Source organism: Hyaloscypha bicolor (genome assembly GCF_002865645.1).
Source record: "Hyaloscypha bicolor E unplaced genomic scaffold K444scaffold_169, whole genome shotgun sequence".
Classification (NCBI taxonomy): Eukaryota; Fungi; Ascomycota; class Leotiomycetes; order Helotiales; family Hyaloscyphaceae; genus Hyaloscypha; species Hyaloscypha bicolor.
In genome coordinates, this window is record NW_020194671.1 from 74,798 (window position 1) to 92,302 (window position 17,505).

At 48.9% G+C, this 17,505-nt stretch overlaps 8 protein-coding genes across 8 annotated transcripts; 4 read left to right on the plus strand and 4 right to left on the minus strand.

Moving 5' to 3' along the window:
• Window positions 1-1,267: 1,267 nt before the first annotated feature.
• Window positions 1,268-2,234, plus strand: K444DRAFT_668732 (uncharacterized protein; the record flags this gene model as incomplete). The annotated part of the gene is made up of 2 exons (XM_024887440.1): window positions 1,268-1,813; window positions 1,878-2,234. The coding sequence occupies 2 exons, from the start codon at window positions 1,268-1,270 to the stop codon at window positions 2,232-2,234; spliced, it is 903 nt and encodes a 300-aa protein (XP_024729510.1).
• A 1,011-nt stretch (window positions 2,235-3,245) lies between these two features.
• K444DRAFT_647180 (alpha/beta-hydrolase) lies at window positions 3,246-4,366 on the minus strand (the record flags this gene model as incomplete). The annotated part of the gene is made up of 6 exons (XM_024885300.1): window positions 3,246-3,412; window positions 3,452-3,547; window positions 3,606-3,814; window positions 3,862-3,923; window positions 3,984-4,044; window positions 4,104-4,366. The coding sequence occupies 6 exons, from the start codon at window positions 4,364-4,366 to the stop codon at window positions 3,246-3,248; spliced, it is 858 nt and encodes a 285-aa protein (XP_024729511.1).
• A 1,147-nt stretch (window positions 4,367-5,513) lies between these two features.
• Window positions 5,514-6,127, minus strand: K444DRAFT_619861 (uncharacterized protein). The gene has a single exon (XM_024881593.1). It carries the CDS (start codon window positions 5,824-5,826, stop codon window positions 5,641-5,643), a length of 186 nt encoding a protein of 61 aa, XP_024729512.1. The 5' UTR covers window positions 5,827-6,127; the 3' UTR covers window positions 5,514-5,640.
• An 819-nt stretch (window positions 6,128-6,946) lies between these two features.
• K444DRAFT_543122 (uncharacterized protein) lies at window positions 6,947-7,596 on the minus strand (the record flags this gene model as incomplete). Its single annotated transcript, XM_024875942.1, has 2 exons — window positions 6,947-7,383; window positions 7,458-7,596. 2 exons carry the CDS (start codon window positions 7,594-7,596, stop codon window positions 6,947-6,949), a joined length of 576 nt encoding a protein of 191 aa, XP_024729513.1.
• Window positions 7,597-8,202: 606 nt separating this feature from the next.
• Window positions 8,203-9,771, minus strand: K444DRAFT_619863 (uncharacterized protein). Its single transcript, XM_024881594.1, has one exon. It carries the CDS (start codon window positions 9,270-9,272, stop codon window positions 8,472-8,474), a length of 801 nt encoding a protein of 266 aa, XP_024729514.1. The 5' UTR covers window positions 9,273-9,771; the 3' UTR covers window positions 8,203-8,471.
• A 1,283-nt stretch (window positions 9,772-11,054) lies between these two features.
• K444DRAFT_202407 (uncharacterized protein) lies at window positions 11,055-12,168 on the plus strand. Its single transcript, XM_024871009.1, has one exon. The coding sequence runs from the start codon at window positions 11,419-11,421 to the stop codon at window positions 11,989-11,991; it is 573 nt and encodes a 190-aa protein (XP_024729515.1). The 5' UTR covers window positions 11,055-11,418; the 3' UTR covers window positions 11,992-12,168.
• K444DRAFT_619866 (putative mannitol-1-phosphate 5-dehydrogenase) lies at window positions 12,031-13,598 on the plus strand. The gene is made up of 2 exons (XM_024881595.1): window positions 12,031-12,249; window positions 12,306-13,598. Exons 1-2 carry the CDS (start codon window positions 12,194-12,196, stop codon window positions 13,414-13,416), a joined length of 1,167 nt encoding a protein of 388 aa, XP_024729516.1. The 5' UTR covers window positions 12,031-12,193; the 3' UTR covers window positions 13,417-13,598.
• Window positions 13,599-13,780: 182 nt separating this feature from the next.
• Window positions 13,781-17,322, plus strand: K444DRAFT_619867 (Coatomer, beta' subunit). The gene is made up of 7 exons (XM_024881596.1): window positions 13,781-14,038; window positions 14,214-14,298; window positions 14,357-14,388; window positions 14,438-15,290; window positions 15,341-15,756; window positions 15,803-15,966; window positions 16,013-17,322. The coding sequence occupies exons 1-7, from the start codon at window positions 14,021-14,023 to the stop codon at window positions 16,959-16,961; spliced, it is 2,517 nt and encodes an 838-aa protein (XP_024729517.1). The 5' UTR covers window positions 13,781-14,020; the 3' UTR covers window positions 16,962-17,322.
• Window positions 17,323-17,505: the final 183 nt, after the last annotated feature.

The window sequence follows — 17,505 nt, forward strand, 5'->3', positions numbered from 1 at the left end:
TTTGAAAAAGTAATTAAAAGAATAAATAAGAAAAAAATATATTAGAATTAAATAAAAGTAAAAGAAAACAATTTTATATAAATTAATTAAAAGAATTATAATAGAAATAAAATATAATAAAAAGAAATAATATTATTTTAATATTAAATTCATAAGAATTCTAATAAGAGCTTTATTAAAAATAATAAAAATATATAATTAATTTAAAGATATATTATTATTTAAGCTAATTATATTTATAAGTATTATTTAATAATAAAATATAATAAATTTTTTAATCTTTTAGCTAGCTAATACTTTTAATAAGATTGCTTTTTAAATAACTCATAAAATTTTAATAAAGGAAATATCTCCCAAAATTATTAGAATTACTTAATTTAAAGTAATTATATAAGAGAATAATTATAATTCAATTATATTTAAAAGGCAAGCAAGATATTTAAGAGAATAAAGAAAGAGTAGTAATTAAAGAGCCATATGAGAATAAAGCTAATAGGAAGGAATTAGCTAATTATCAAGTCAAAGTGGGGTAGAAAGAGCTAGGGGAACTGTTATAGCCCCTAGACGTAATGTGAGAGCAAAAAAGTAAGGGGCGAAGTAGGGGGGTCAGGAAGGGGGAGGGGGAGTATGGAATGCATTAATATATTATTAATTTTTACTAACTCCGAAACCGATATATTTACCGATTAGGCAATAGGCCTCCCGATTGACAATGGGCGTGAATAATTGGGTAATGGGCCGCCCAACTCGTATTCCCCTCCTATTAACTAATCGTATGGCGCGATTAGTTAATGGGGACCCCCCATTGGTAAACCGCTCGTATTAGGGGATGGGCCTTCACAGATCCTCCGTAGGGTCTATTGAAGTGGTCAGGTTCTTGCCTTATCAAAAGAGATCCCAATATCACCACATTTGGTCTTGTTGCAGTTTGAAGGACTGAAACATATCCTATGTTTAACGAGGGATAGCGAGGCTGCGCTAATTGGGACGCAAGTATAATTCAGTGGTAGCTCAGCTGAACGCCTCCAATAATCCCAATTATCTCACCGCTAAAACTTCCAAGCAAACCTATCGACCTTTGCTACCAGTCTTATTTCTCTCATTTTAAATTCACAGTCTTCCGCCCACCAGCAACTTTAGACGTCTATTGTTGTTGAAAATTCCATCTAGTGGCTACAGCACACCCAATCGCAGAGCACGGTTGCCTCGTAATCTTAACCATTGATCGACGAAAGGCAGGGAACTTGAGAATTGAGTAATTAACACGATGTCCGGCGCGGAGGCCTTTCTTGCTATCAGCATCATTGTAAACATCGCGGACCTACTCGACCGCATCAATACAATGTTCGGTAGGGTCAAAAACTTCGGCGGCAGAGCTAGGAATATGCCCAAGGCCTTTCGAACTCAGAAAACAATGCTTCCTCTCTTGGTCGTCACCCTCAACAAGACTATGAGTCGAATAAAAGCCGCCAAAGTTGACGAGGAAACGTGCGCGGCACTCTGTCTTATTATCACGGATTTTCGAGAACAACTCGCAGAATTAAACGCCGTACTGGAAAGAACCTTGCCGCAGGATGGTGATAAGTGGTGGAAGATCATATTGAAGGCATGGTCGAGCGTGCGTCAAGACGAAAAGGTCGAGGCAATCTCAGCCGCGATCAATGCGTATATTGGTGCAATTACCATGAACTTTACGAATGACGCGTTATCGCTCATGTCGATGCCAATGAGTGCTGATCAGAGGCCTATTCAACTTACCGATGCTATTGGGAGGACACACCTGGTGCCTTTCTTCATCTCGCAGACGGTTCAGGTAACTGACTTTCTCAGACTCCTTGCACAAATCTTAGATAACCTGCTAATCCTTTCCTTTCCAGGGTTTAGTCTGTTTCCTCATGTGGGCGTTGAAAGACTGTCCAGAGGTGGATTTGAAGAGGAGAATTGAACTTGGCGAATTTTGGCTCATGCCATGTGATGGGGAGCATCTCACAAAAGCAGGTCGAACAATTAGGGAAGGCCCGGCAATTTTAGCGGATACCTGGGAAGGAAATGCTCAGCCAGGGAAGTCCTTTGTTATGATCACGGCGGATGATCTTACCCCGGACGAAAGGAGATTGGTACACGGGACATGGGAGGTACACCTGCTTGAGTCGCTGCCTGAGATCTGCAAAGTTACGGGTTGGGAGCTTATCAAATCGGGAGAAACCTCAGCCACTGAGATGACCACCCCCTAACATCATTTCACTCGAGGTGACATACTCCTTTACATGCGTCACAACTATAAACACCTTGGGCAATGCCCACTATATGTGCAGATATTGCAATAGCGGGGATTTTGCTATTTGTAATGATTGTTGTTGAAATTAGGGGCTGTACACTAATGGGCTTAAGCCATAGGCTTATTACTGAGTAGATTATGCCCTGTAAGGTTAATTCAGGGCATAATGTGCCCTGTGAGGCTAAATCGGTTTAGCTGAGGTTGAATGGTTCAGTATAAGGCTCTCTGGTTTAGGGGTTTAGTGCATGTGACTTAGGGGGTTCAGGGCTATATATACAGGCTACTTACTACTGTAGAACAGCAGTCAATTCAGTACGTTTTACTTGGTTTACATTGTAAGCACGTGACCCTAGCTTCTTTACTTAGCTAATTCAACACTAATCCGTGGACTAATTGCCAAGTATTGAAAGGTTTTGGGAGAGATGATGGATCGGATTCCGTACAGATATGTATATGCAACGGGATTATATTAAATATAAACTAATTAATATCGCCTGCCCACCGCCCCCATGAACAACAGCGTGGTCTTAGATGTATCGAGGCAATCTAACAACGGTGTCAGTGGTCAGCCCAAAGATGTGAATGCTAATTGGGTTACCTTCTCTTGATTAGAACGTTTGCCTGCTTTGGGAGAAGATACCCAGGACTGTTTTGGGCGTCACCTGTTTGTTTTTTGCATGTAGTCAATGCAATTTTGTTGAACATGAGATTCTGCGAGATAAATAAAACCCCGATCCGCTTGCTAAAGAGCGAATTTTAAAGGAAAGGTGAGGACAAACGTAAACAAGAGTGCTGTGCAACGAAAAGTCAAGTCGAATTCTGGAATTCCAATTGATTGCTCGACATTTACTGGAAGCTCAATGTACCAGTCGAGCCTGGTACATTAGCTCGTGATTTATAGAAAAACCCCTTTAAAAGTTTAAAGCATGGATGCAAAAGAGAAAAGTACGTTCTCTTTCTTCCCACGTCACTCGTTCAACTTCGACTGCTCAACCAACCACTCCAGGCCCTCCTCAGCCTTCCCCCTATACTCCCTCGAAAACTCCGCAGCCGGAAACACACCCCAAAACGAATGGATCAACCCACCAAAGATATCGAGCTTGGTCTTCACGCCGCCTTCCTCCCTCAATGCCTCTTCCTAAATCAGCCCCGAATCTCTCCAAAGATCCGCACCCGCAACGGCCATGTACATTGGCGGGAGATTGTTGTGTCCGGTCGGCCAAAGTAATGGGCATCGAAGTGGATCGCGGGGATCTGGCTTGACGAAGCCTGTCAAGGATCAGTATTAAGTAACGGCTTGGGAAGTTAGGGTCGAGGGGTTGCTTACTGTCAATGAAGTTTCCTGTAATTTCATTGAAAACCGGTGCATCTTTATTCTGTTCGTAGGATATGTCTCGTTGGCTGTACTTCTCGGGAAGAGCAGAAGGGGTGTGGTATGACATCGGGATCGAGACAAAGAGACCGGTTACAGGAGGGATGTGGTTTTCGTCGCGCCAGAGGTGAGTAATGGCCATCATTGTTGTTCCACCGGAAGAGCTATTTTAAAATTAGTCAATGACCGTGAATAAGGCGCTTTCACTTACGTTCCGCCCAGGACGAACGCTTTGGAGGGATCCGCGTCGAGGTCCTTGTAGTTACTTGCAATCTATCATCTCGGTTAGCTCTCGTCCGGTTCGCATCCAGGGGTGAGAGCGAGAAAACTGACCCATTTCACCGCATCATACATATCCTCATGTGGTCCCGGCCACGCATGCTCAGGTGCAAGTCTACAAATGATATCAGCCAACTTTCCCCTTCCCCTTCAACTCACATTCTCCCAACATACCGATACCCAATACTAACGGCAACTCCACCACATTTTTTCACCCAAGTCCTACAATCCTCCTCCTCGGTCTCGAGGCTTCCCGTAATATAACCACCACCGAACGCGAATACAGCAAGAGGCTTTCCAATAGTCGAAGAGCTCGAAGGGCTGTAGACACGAGCCCGATTGGATGACCCATCTCTCAACGGAATCTGAATGTCTTTCTCGAGGACCTCTGGCCAAAGAGGGGTTGGTGGACGATTGGTTCCGAAAGAACGGAGCATCTCGAGCGTTGTGACGCCTGGGGTGACCAGCTGGAAACCACTGAAAGCTGGTAGAAGCTGGAATCAGGTTAAAATGGGCAATTCGAGTTGGGTGAGTACTTGCTGCTTCAAACTCGGGATTTAGTTTCGATAACGAAGCCCAGTCCTTGGTGTAAGGGACAGTCATCTTGACGTGGTGTAAATATTCGGTGAAGAGGGACAACTGAAGAATATGAAAGAGGGGTGAGGAGGGAGTTCAACTCTTAAGCCGTATTTGCATTTTGAGGGAAAGGAACGTTGCAGGTGGGTGATTGGCCGGAAATCCACCTTCCCACAAAATAAACAGGGTAGCCTAGACTCCAAAAGTCGGCTTCTCGACAACGAATTGTTCCGTGAGCCCGGGAGCTCGCGAACGATGCGAAAGAAACGGTGAAAGTAATGCTCGGAGCAATTTTGACCGAGTCATGTGGAGAAGTGGGAGTCAAGCTGCAGGAAACTACCAAAGACCCCAAAGGACGAGGCGCATAGGGTGAACGAAGATAGAAAGTGTATAAGAGAAAAGGGTGCTTCGTTAAAATCTTTTGATTGAACGAGTTGGGGTTAGTGCATATGGAATGATGAGCTTCAGTTGCGCTTGACGAAACCTTGTTCCATAGAAGCCGCATTGAATAGGCTTGCATTGGGCAGGAGGGTTGCATGACATGTGAGGGGTTGAATCTCGGAGCTGCACTACTTCCTGCTTCACGTAAGGAGGATGTACTGCCTACCTTGACCTTAATTGTTTCTGTGAAATAATCGTACATCGCCAAACATATCTGAAATCTGCTTTTTCATCATCCAATCTCCAGGCATTTCTTATCTCAACTCCCTGCGATTCTCGCTGTAAGGAGTCAGCGGCTACTAAGAATTCTAATGCCTTGTATAACTCGGCACAGGCATCAAATCAGCATCCAACCCACGGGCTGCGTCAATAGCCGGCTCTTGGGACTCCCACTCATAGACCTGATTATTGTGTCTTCGATTATATGCGGGGAGCAGGGTAGTCGTCTCCATTGAGTTGACCGGCACGCGGGATGAGTTCTGAGCTGGGATGAGGAAGACGGGTGAAAGCTGTGTTGGATTCGTGTACGCTGGTGGTTGGCCTTGTCGCGTGGGCGATGTGGAAGCAGCGGCAAGACTGGGTTGCCGTCCCGAGATCTGGCGTCTGGATCGGCCTGGCATGCGTTGAAGTTGGACGTAACCAACATCCACTTCCCGGCTTTGAATAGTGGATTCACTGAAAGAGCGTCAGCCTTTCATCCGGGTGTACCATCTGGATTGTGCATCCGTGGGGTTCTTCTCGAGGTGTCTGTCGTTCCGTCCGGCATTTCTTGCCCGGCGGCGACACTTGCAGCAGCAATCGCCACATAATGAAACAACGAGGGCCAGAAAACCACGTGCACCAATACCGACAACGACGACCAGGAAGATCCACGGGGCATCCCAGTTAGTCCAAGGCGAGCTTGAAGTTGGTGTGCTGGTTGGCGATGGCGATGTTGCATTTGCCGAAAAGTGAGAAGTGCTAGTCGCTGAAGCTTGACGAGAGGGGGAAGTTGACGAGGGGGAAGTTGAGGAGAGAGTGAAGCTGACAAGAGATAATGTCTGGTGGGAGAAGGGTGAGAGTGGGGTAGCATGCTACGACAATGATGTCGTGTGAGAAGATGTGTCGCGGCGATCCAACCCTGTCGATATTCGTTGCGTTGATGTGTGTCGGGTTGAGACGAACGTCGTAAGTGGACGAAATTTTTAGAAAATGACATGAGACGTAGTTTTGAAGTAGTGTTTGTGTAGTTTAGATATGAGCTTTATGATGGATGATATCATTGACGCTGGAGATACACATCTCGGTTATGAGTTCATCGAACAAAGCTAAAATGTTCTGGAAGAATATCACGGAACGGAGATTCCTCCTTGGCCGAAGAGAGCCCTACGTTTGGGCTCACGTAGCCGTATAGTTGCCCGCAGACAATTAGCCAAATTAAAGGATATGCAGGTTCATTGAGTGATCGAGACACACCAAGTTGTGGTGTACCAAAATATAGGCGGTAGGGCGGAATGACGAGTAGACATCCTGGCACATGATATGGAAGATAGTTAGGAACTTCCCCCAATCTAAGTTGTCAAGCATCAAGACAAGTACAGTGAAGGAGATGGGCCCAGTAAAGCCAGGCTCCCCGATCCAGCCAAAGCCCGGACATCTTTCAGATCGAGTGTAAACAGATGAAACACAGCGATGATGAAGAATGAAGGAGAAACGGCTCTCAACAGCACGCGGAAGTTGGAGAGAAATCGGTTAGAAATGAGCACTCGCTCAACAGAATGGTCAAAGAATCCAGCACCTGCCAGAAACAATTCCCGATCAGATGTACGTTGGCCCAGTTGATAAAATCAAACTTCTCCCCCCTTGGGTTAGGAATATCTCCTCTCGTTGTCCTCGATCTATTGGAAATCTTCGATATGCCCCGAGTCCCAATAGAATCCCAAACGCCACCAGGTACGCCCTGCCATCCGTGCCCTCTGTGTCATGACTCCAGCCCATATGCATCGGCTGCCAGCCTTCATTCACATCCAATACCCCTCCTTCCAAATCTCTTTCCTATACCCCTCTGTCAGCCGTGGATCCTCACCATACCGTTCCTGCCAGCCCACGAAACCACGATCAAGCACATAAACCTTCTGCTCTTTGCCCTCTTCATCGTCATCCTCCCACTCCTTATCCTCATCCTCTCCTTTTCCCTCACTATCTAACTCCTTATTCTTCAGCATCACCTCCCCCACTCCACTGCCACTCTCCATCTTCGTCTTCGCGCTGGGACCAAGCAATCGTTCCCTCTCTCGTATGTATCTTAACGCAGCAGACGGTCCTCTTTGCTGTGATAACGCGCAGTGGAAGACGATTGTCTCTTTATCTTTCAGCTTCCGCACGAGCTCGGGGATCTTGTGGTCTAGGGTGTGGGAAGGGGCGTGGATCGAATGGCGAATGTGGCCGCCGATGTGGTCTGCGAGGACGTTCGTTAGCTTTCGAGTAGAAGAGCAGGAGGTAGAAGTGATTCGGGAAATAAGGGGCATATACCGTCATCGCGTACATCCACAATTGCGATCTTTGAGGGCGGAGTCGAGGCGTCGAGGTTTGAGGAGCTGTTGGAGAGGAGGATCTGCGAGAGCTCGGTGGAGGAGAGGCGCGGGAGAGTTGCGACTGTATGCATGGCCATTCTGCGCATAGATAGTGGGCGGAGCGCTAGTCGACGAGTGGGATTGGGGAGAAGGTTGTTGTGAGGGGGAGTTGGTGACGGTATTATGTTGTTGGATGGTGACCTGTGTCGGGAATTTTTGGCGGGGCGTTCCCAGTGCCACCGTTTCAAAGTTGGCCGCGACTCAACTTTCTCTCACGACTTCTACTCGACATTAAACGGGGGATGGATTCCTTGCTACAGTTTTCTCGTGCTCACCTGGGACGCCTGGGATTTCTATGTTTGCAACGGCCTTGCTACTACTCCTTCTCAGTTAGTGCTGGTATAGGAGCCGCTGGGAGGCATTTGCTCTGTCTAAGGCGCAAGAGTTGTCACACAAGGAAGACGAAGACTTGGTGTGAACATATGGCATTATTTATGAAGTCACAAGATCCTCCTTGTCCTTTACGCAAAGCCTGAGTACTCCTAACGCCAAGCTGCCTGGGTATTATCCAACATTCAAGGGGCCAAGAAAATACCAACATCAACTCTGCCCCCTTCCACACCAAATCGTCCTTGTCCTTAAATATATGATATTATTTTATAAAGTTATAAGAACTTACTTATTCCTCATATAAAGTCTATATGCTCCTAATGCCAAGCTACCTGGATATTACCTAATATATAAGGAACTAAGAAAATACTACCTTAACTCTATTGCTTTTTATACTAAATTGTCCTTGTCCTTGAATATATAGTATTATTTTATAAAGTTATAAGATCTTGCTTATTCCTTACCCAAAATCCGAGTACTCCTAACGCCAAGCTGCCCGGATATTATCCAACATTCAAGGGACCAAGAAAATACCAACCTCAACTCTACCGCCCTCCACACCAAATCGTCCTTGTCCTTCTCGTCATGGCACTCCTTCTTTTCGCGTCCTCGAATATCCAAACAATCTTACCCGCGTTAACACCCGCCCTTTCAAGCCAGTCTGCTTCCTGCGTGGGAGCCCCCATTCCTCCGTCGTCTCAAAGCTAGTCCTCACCCTCACCCCACCCACTACCGTTTCCTTCAGCTCTTCGTCGAGCAATGTCGGGAACGCATGGAAAATCTTGTCCATATGCTCTTCCAGCACAATCTGCCTCCAACGCTCCTCGCTCGAGTCCGCATCCGCGATGCCCCTGAATGCCGAACCGTCGTCTTCATCTTCACTCCCGACTCGTGTTGAATCCAAGGCCTCAAGCTGTGTTATCTTTCTCCAATGTCTCGCTGCTTCCTCCCCATTTCCAACACCACTTCCCGCGGTGCATGTGTCGCTGTCATCGAGGCCCTGGACGCCGCTATCGTGCGCTCTCGCTGTCAGAGGTGGTTGCGGCGACCATGACGCTCGCCGCTGTCCCGCTCTCGTCTTGCGAACCTTTTGTCGCGTTGCGCTTGCCTTTCCTCCAATTTCACGTTCTTCGTCGTCCGATGTCGAGTATCCCGTGAGCACGGGATCCGGACAAAGCACGCGTGTGCCCGACCACGTCTCTCGTGTCGGCATGGGCTCGCTGGCGCTTCGCGGCTGCGTCGCCTCGGGAATCGGGATTGCTAGGTCTAAGGTTACCACAGCCGTAGCTTCATTTTCCATCTCGCAAATCGATTCCTCCTCCGAAGTATCATAGTGCGTGTTGTCGACTTCTCGCGTTCCCACGCTCGCCCACGGTAGTACCATTGCGAAAATATCATCAATTGTCAATTACAGTTACGGGGATAGGGGGAAGGATTTTTAGAACTTTGAAGAGAGCGAGAGATGAAAGGCTGCTTGGCGTGGGCGAGGCGGTCAGCTTTCATATCACAAATATGTCTTAGGTGTGACTCTGGGGCTGCTCGGCTGGGCTGGCGGGCGGCCCATCTCGAAATGAACTTTATATGATGAGGTGAGATGATTAGAGTTCTAGGAGAGCTAAGCTAGCACTGATCAGCAGTGATGACGAGGTCCCAAACTTAGAATCCAGAGAGTGATGCCTGATCGTTCGATCAATCTCGAGGGCCTTTCAGAGTTGGGTCCCATGATTGCGCAAGTTATCGTCGAGAGGGAGGGAGACTTGCAGAGATCGACGCGGTATGGGAACCGGTATGGGAACCGGCAATTGATTCTAAGCCATGGCCATGCTTGTTCGCCAACATGTGATTCAAAGAACAGAAGTTTGTTTGCCGATGCGGCGTTTGACTCGTCCTGATCTTGGGGCAAATTTATCCGTAAGGCTGCGTTGTGGCGCGGCTTATCCAACCTGTGGCCTTCCCTTATCTTTCCCTTCACGGGACGTGATATCACATGACTTAATGTCACGTGGCTCAACTATAGATGATCCATAATTTCCCCAGATCTTCACCGATCCAGATCGTCCTTAACTTCAGACGAGTCTCACAAGGCCGGAAATTTGATGCACCCTGCTGTATTGCCAGCAAATCTGATATACCCTCTCTCCACGCAGCATTCAGTTAGCCAGTCAATCAATGGGAATTATAAAGCTATTAATATGCTGCTACTAGACTTGATTTTCACAGCATTATCAATTGTTTAAAAAAGATCTCTAAGATACAATAATTATGGAGTGAAATAACCTTAATTAGTACTAGCATCCATATAATCGACTACTGTAAAGCGAGGTTGCGATTTTCAGACTGCGGCGTGACAATGTCGCCGTGGCCCTAGCAGCCCTCTAAGTGCCTCCAAAGATATTACTTTTTAGCGAGCACGCAATCCATACCTAGACTTAGACCTCTATACGTCACTCATATTTTTATTTTCACGCTTTTAATGTAACTTCTAACAAAGGTTTTATTACAGTTTCATAGATTTTCAGTGTTAGAAATAGCTACGCAATATTACTACGGGATTGATTAATTGGCCAGCTGAATTCGGCGAATAGAGAGGCATGTCAGATTTACTAATAGCACTGCAGGGTATATCAAATTCGTGGCCGTCTCATCACAAGATGAACGCTTCATGTTTACAAGTGGAAATAGTTGCTCATATGAAAAAATGTTGGTTTTCGGGAGAAAACGGGAGAGTTGAAAGGAAAATGAGCCGATGAGTGGATACGCTCCATTTTCCCACGGGGACCCTCGGTCCGTTTCTGAGACCATCGCGAAGCAGAGCGAGGCATATTCAAGAGGCCGGCCCGTTTGTGCCTAACAGGACTTACATATGATACCGGATTTTGAGTTCTTCAAATTTTCATCGTGATTAAGTTTGCATGTGCAGGCGGGTACATGCATGATACAGCCTCAGGGTAAGGGAAGCCAAGCCATTTTGCAGATTCGGGTTCCACTGTATGTTTTAACCCCAAAGTTACCACCGTCTAGTGCTGTTTGAAAAGCTCAGACCCAGCATCGTTTACCAGTACAGTACCCGGAATTCGATTGAGTACGTGAGTCGGGCTCGTGCTTTTGAAAATGGCTCACTAAAACCTCCAAAGATAAGAAGAGGCTGAGTTTCCTTCGGTGGGGCTCAAAAATCCCACGGTAGCAAATCGGCACACAGAGAAAATTTGCTGGTTGCCTTCAGACGCAAGATGATGCTTCACAATATCGTCCCAGTCCGATGCCCAGAACAGTGGTCCAGATTGCCGGGATCAGAGGCAGGCGGGACAACGCGGGCCTGGGATTTGCACAGTACAGTAGTACAATAGGAACTGGTGGTGGGACAAATAGGCCCGAGGTGGGGTAAACGTGCAGATGGGCTCTTCACAGAGGGGAGACTATTATTCTATTCGCGGAAGACGCTGGTACCTGACAAACGTTCCTGATAAGATTGTCGTTGAGAATATCAGGGCATTGATGTTGGAGGTGGGCTGGAGGGATGGGTTGGAGGGATGGATGGATGGTGGTGGGTTGGCGGGGTGGAGGGTTGGATGGATGGTGGGATGAAGTCAATGCGTCGCCGTCGTCCGGAAGAAGGCGTGGAAGGGTGGGCCGGGGTGGCAAGCCACCGCATGTTGCCGTTCGCCGTGCTGGGCGGCAGCGAAGGCCTGAGCCGATTGCCTGCATATCTGGCTGCAGCCCCGGGGCTTTGCGTCATGGGCGTGGTGGGCGGCACCCTTGCGCGTGTAACGCGCTCGCACCCACAATCCAATCGCTGTAATGGTCCCCCCACCCCGTGCCGGCCTCCTGCTGGCCAACCAGAACCCCCCCGCGAAAAGGTTGTCAGTGGCCTGTGGCCTGTGGGTAAGCCTGTGGCCTGTGGCCTGGATCGAATGGGTGAAGTGAGGATCGAAGGGCCAAGGGCTGGCCTTGCCGATGCCTCATGTTCTCCATGCCCCTCCCCTCCACCTGCATCATTGTCCCAGCCTTGTTTGCTTGCTTCTGCTCCTCTCCTGCTCCTCTCCTGCTGCTCTCCCCTCTGCCCCTCGCTTCACCGTTTACGCGCGAGTGCCCCCATCTTATAAGTAGGCCCGCATGCGCACCCCTCTATCTTCACTCTCAATCCGCCTTCACTGCATTGAAACTTGCCACGTCTGGACCGAGGCGAGCTGCATCTCTTGTGACTGCCTGGTTCCAGTCCCATCGAGCCACTCTTTGGTTGCCCCGCTTTGTCTAACCCCCTTTGCCCACCAAATCCCCAAATCCCCAAATCCCCAAATCAACACCATGAAGGCTGTACATTTCGGAGCCGGTAACATCGGCAGAGGGTTTGTTGCTGAATTGTAGGTGTCCTGATCCGCATCACAACCAGGTAGGTTCAAGGCGCTGACTGCGGCAGCCTCCACAACTCGGGGTACGAGGTCGTCTTCTGCGATGTGATGGACAGCATTATCGACCAGCTGCAAGCATCGAAATCCTACAAGGTCATCCAGGTAGGAGCCGAGGGCAACAGCGAGTCGGTCATCACAAATTACCGGGCCATCAACTCGAAAACCCACGAAGCCGACGTCATCAAGGAAATCACCACTGCAGACATCGTCACTTGCTCAGTTGGCCCAAATATCCTCAAGTTTATCGCCCCTGTCATCGCAAAGGGAGTTGATGCACGACCAAACGAAGCCACACCAATCGCCGTAATTGCGTGTGAAAACGCGATTGGCGCAACGGACACACTGGCCGAACACATCATGCACCCCAAGTGCACGCCAGAACACCGACTCGACGACCACCACGAGCGAGCCAGATATGCAAATTCTGCCATCGACCGCATCGTTCCTGCACAAGATCCCGGCGCTGGCCTCGACGTGAAGCTCGAGAAGTTCTACGAATGGGTCGTCGACAAGTCGCCCTTCCACGACCACGAACCCCCCGCCATCAAGGGAATCAAGTGGGTTGACGACCTGATCCCATATATCGAGCGAAAGCTGTTCACCGTCAACACCGGCCACGCTGCCGCAGCGTACCACGGATATTACCACAAGAAGACCACGGTGTACGATGCGCTACAGGAGCCAGTCATCATGGACGAGGTCCGCAAGGCATTGGCCGAGACAAGTACGCTGATCGTAGGAAAGCACGGCATCGACGAACAAGAACAGAAAGACTACGTCGACAAGATCATCACTCGTATTGGCAACCCTCATCTTGAGGATGCCGTCGAGCGTGTTGGCCGTGCTCCCCTACGAAAACTCAGTCGCAGGGAGCGATTCATCGGCCCTGCTGCCGAACTTGCAGAGGACGGGAAAGCCTTCGGCGCCCTTCTTGACGCGGCGGAGATGGCTTTCCGCTTCCAGAATGTGGAAGGTGATGATGAGAGTGCGGAGTTGGCCAAGATCATGAGCTCAAATGCTCCTGAGGCGGTTGTCGAGAAGGTCTGTGGCTTGACGGCTAGTGATAAGTTGTTCCCGCACGTCGTGGAAATCGTGAAAAGGGTTCAAGCAGAAGCATAGAGAGCGTTCATTCGATCTTGCTATGTTTTACGGCGAATACGGGAGGATATTGGGGCGTTTTATTGCGATGTATCTCAACCTCGATTGGATCAGGTTGTGTTAGCGTCTCAAGCCCTTCGAGGACAGCAGCGGCTGGCAAAAAATATAAAGAATGATCAACATAACTTGATATTGTCTTCTGCACGATGAGTTACTGTGTCTCAGCATCCAGATTGATGCTGGTGATGAGCGATGCTGTCGTTGTTGTTCAGTCTCCATGTGACTTTTGAGACCATAATCTCACAAGGCTAGTCCCAATATGGCGCGTTAGGCGGCTCCACAAAACGCACTGCAAGCACCGGAGCCAAAGACCACGAATCTCGATTTCGAGCTTCAATTACAGCCACAACCTCCAGAATTGATTGCTTCAATCCACGACTCCTACTCCTGCGCATCTGCGGACTCGACTAGAAATTCCCCCATTCCCTCTTCTCCCTCGATCCTGCCTCCCTCGACTGACGACGACTTGCAAATCCCGAACGTGGTCCCTGGCGCCCAAAAAGCCACCCGCCCTTCTTCTTCCCCCTTCACCGCGGTGGTTCTTTCGGCATAGCGTTCAGTCACCATGCGGTTAGACGTGAAGGTGCGTGGCTTCTTTCCCGGGGGGTATATTCGTCATCTTGGACGGAGTAGACAGCATGCAGATGGCATACCCCTCCCCACAGCGGGACAACAAGAACAAGACCCTGGGATTGCGCGAGACCGTGGTGGTGGGCGAGATGGATGTGAACACAGCTAACTCGGTTTACAAAATACAGAGACAACTGTTTGCGCGGAGTGAGCGAGTCAAGGGAATCGATTTCCATCCAGTCGAGCCATGGATCCTCACCACGCTGTATAGCGGTATGTCCACCAGCGCAAACAATGGCATACTCTTCTTGCTGATGCTTCTGCTTTCTAGGCCATGTCTACATCTGGTCATATGAGACCCAAGTATGCGCAATTCTCCAGCTCTCCTCAACGCCTACTAACTCTTTCCCAGGCGATAGTGAAGACTTTCGAATTGACAGATGTTCCCGTCCGAGCTGGTAGATTCGTCGCCCGGAAGAACTGGATTGTCTGTGGTTCAGATGATTTTCAACTTCGAGTCTACAACTACAACACCTCCGAGAAGATCACCTCCTTCGAAGCACACCCCGATTACATTCGAGCAATCGTCGTTCACCCCTCACAACCATTCGTTTTGACCGCCTCCGATGATATGACAATCAAGCTCTGGGATTGGGACAAGTCATGGAAATGCGTACAGGTTTTCGAAGGACACAGCCATTATGTGATGGGACTGGCCATCAATCCTAAAGATACGAATACCTTTGCCTCGGCGTGTTTGGACAGAACGGTCAAGATCTGGAGTTTGGGTTCTCCGACTGCGAACTTCACACTTGAGGCCCACGAGACCAAGGGTGTCAACCATGTTGATTACTACCCTCAATCCGACAAGCCATACCTCCTCACAACTTCAGATGACCGGACAGTCAAGATTTGGGATTACACCACGAAGTCATTGATTGCTACTCTGGAGGGCCACACCAGCAATGTTTCGTTTGCCTGCTATCACCCCGAATTACCAGTCATCATATCTGGATCTGAAGATGGAACAGTCAAGATATGGCATGCAAACACTTATAGACTCGAGCAATCGTTGAACTATGGTTTGGAGCGGGCGTGGTGTGTCAGCTACCAAAGAGGGAAGCAAGGTGTGGCTGTTGGTTTCGATGAGGGTGCGGTGGTCGTGAAGATGGGCCGAGAGGAGCCAGCTGTGTCGATGGATAGCTCTGGAAAGTTGATCTGGGCGAGACACAGCGAAGTGGTTTCGTCAATAATCAAGGGCGGAGGTGAGCTTTGTTGTTCGACTTGATAGTGCGCAATGCTGACCTTAGTGCAGATGCTTCCCTGAAAGACAACGACCCGATTTCCCTCCCAACGAAAGATCTCGGAACCTGCGAAGTTTATCCCCAGACCCTCCTCCACTCCCCCAACGGTCGATTCGTCTCGGTTTGCGGGGACGGAGAATTCATCATCTACACAGCCCTGGCGTGGAGAAACAAGGCGTTCGGTTCGGCGTTGGATTTCGTCTGGGGTTCGAAAGATAATAGCAATGATTACGCCATCCGAGAATCCGCAACAAGTGTCAAGATCTTCAAAAACTTCGTCGAGAAGGCCGGTGGTCTTGATGTTGGTTTCCAGGCAGAGGGTCTGACTGGTGGCGTTTTGCTTGGCGTAAAGGGACAAGGGGGTATTGGGTTCTTTGATTGGCAGACTGGCGGTTTGGTTAGAAGGATTGAAGTTGATCCTAAGGAGGTTTGTGTTGCTGGAAACTTTCTCTGGGCTTAACTAACAAGTGCAGGTCTACTGGTCCGAAAATGGCGAGCTCGTTTCGATTGCTTGCGAAGACACGTTCTATGTTCTTCGATTTTCAAGGGAGAACTACGTCGCAGCTGTGCAAGCTGACCAAGTTGAGGATGATGGAGTTGAAGCAGCTTTCGAGGTCGTCACAGACATCAACGAGAGGCAAGCAACTCTCCTACTTCCCATTCACAACGCTAACACCTTCCAGCGTACGAACTGGAGAATGGGTTGGGGATTGCTTCATCTACACCAACAGCACGAACCGTCTGAACTACCTTGTTGGTGACCAAACATACACCATTTCACACTTCGATCAGCCAATGTACCTGCTAGGCTATATCCAACGCGACTCCCGAATTTACCTCTGTGACAAGGATGTCAACGTTACTTCCTTCTCCCTCTCACTCTCCGTGGTCGAATACCAAACGCTAGTTCTTCGTGATGATATGGAATCAGCGTCAGAACTCCTTCCTTCAATTCCAGCAGACCAATTGAACAAGATCGCCCGCTTCCTCGAAGGCCAAGGCCATAAGGAACTCGCACTTGAGGTTGCGACAGATCCAGAGCACAAGTTTGAGTTAGCACTTGCGCTAGGTCACCTGCCAATTGCCCTGGAGTTGGCACGGGAAGCTGATGTGGAACACAAGTGGAAGACGGTCGGCGACGCAGCTCTAACTGCCTGGGATGTCGCCCTAGCAGCGGAGTGCTTCAAAAGCGCCAAGGACCTCGGCTCGTTGTTACTGCTGCACTCTTCAACTGGTGATCGTGATGGTCTTCGAGCATTGAGTGCCCAAGCACAAGAAGCTGGGGCTCACAACGTTGCTTTCACTTGTCTTTGGCAACTCGCTGATGTGGAAGGCTGCATCGATCTCCTCACGAAGACTGGACGAACAGCGGAAGCCGTCCTGTTCTCGCAAACGTACAAGCCGAGTCTCACAGTCAAGACAGTCGGGTTATGGAAGCAGAGTTTGGAGAAAGAGAAGAAGGGCCGAGTAGCGAAGACTGTGGGTGTTCCAGGTGAAGACGATGAGCTATTCCCCGAGTGGGAAGAGTATTTGAAGCTCGAGAGTGAAGGGGGAGTCAGCCTCATTGACGTGAATGGTGGCGCTGAGGAGTCGGCCAATGGTGATGCGGCGGAGGATGAAGAGGTAGAATAGAGTGCTTGCATTTGCGGGTTTTGGGAGACGGGTGGGAAAACATTTGCAGCGTAATTGAAGGCTATACAGATATCTCATGAATTGAGATTCTAGCCCAAGGGGCCGTCCCAAGTCGAAAGCTTGATGATTTTGTGTCCTTGACGTATTTCGAAGTTGGAATGTTGCTGCTGCTGCATCATTCTTTCGTTTTGCATTCCTGGCCGAATGCTGCAGTACTAACTAACCGGGTTTTCTTTGCAGCTGCTTTCTTTCTGCTCCTCTGAACTTCAATCTTGTCTTCCTAGTGCAAGAAGCTCAGCTCGTCTTCAACTTGACTTCCAACCATGGGGCAAAACCTTTAAGTCATGAGAAAAGTTCCACCATCGATCTTCAAAGGAAAAGTATTCGCTTGAAAAGACTACCAGAATTTTCATCGCATGTTGGCCATTGGGCCCAAAGAGTTGACTGTGGTCTATCCTTCACGAGTTTGGAAGCGTCGTTTTCGGCGTGAGCAGGCCCATTTCTATCCCAACCTTTGCTACACTGCTGTGCCAGTGCCCTGAGT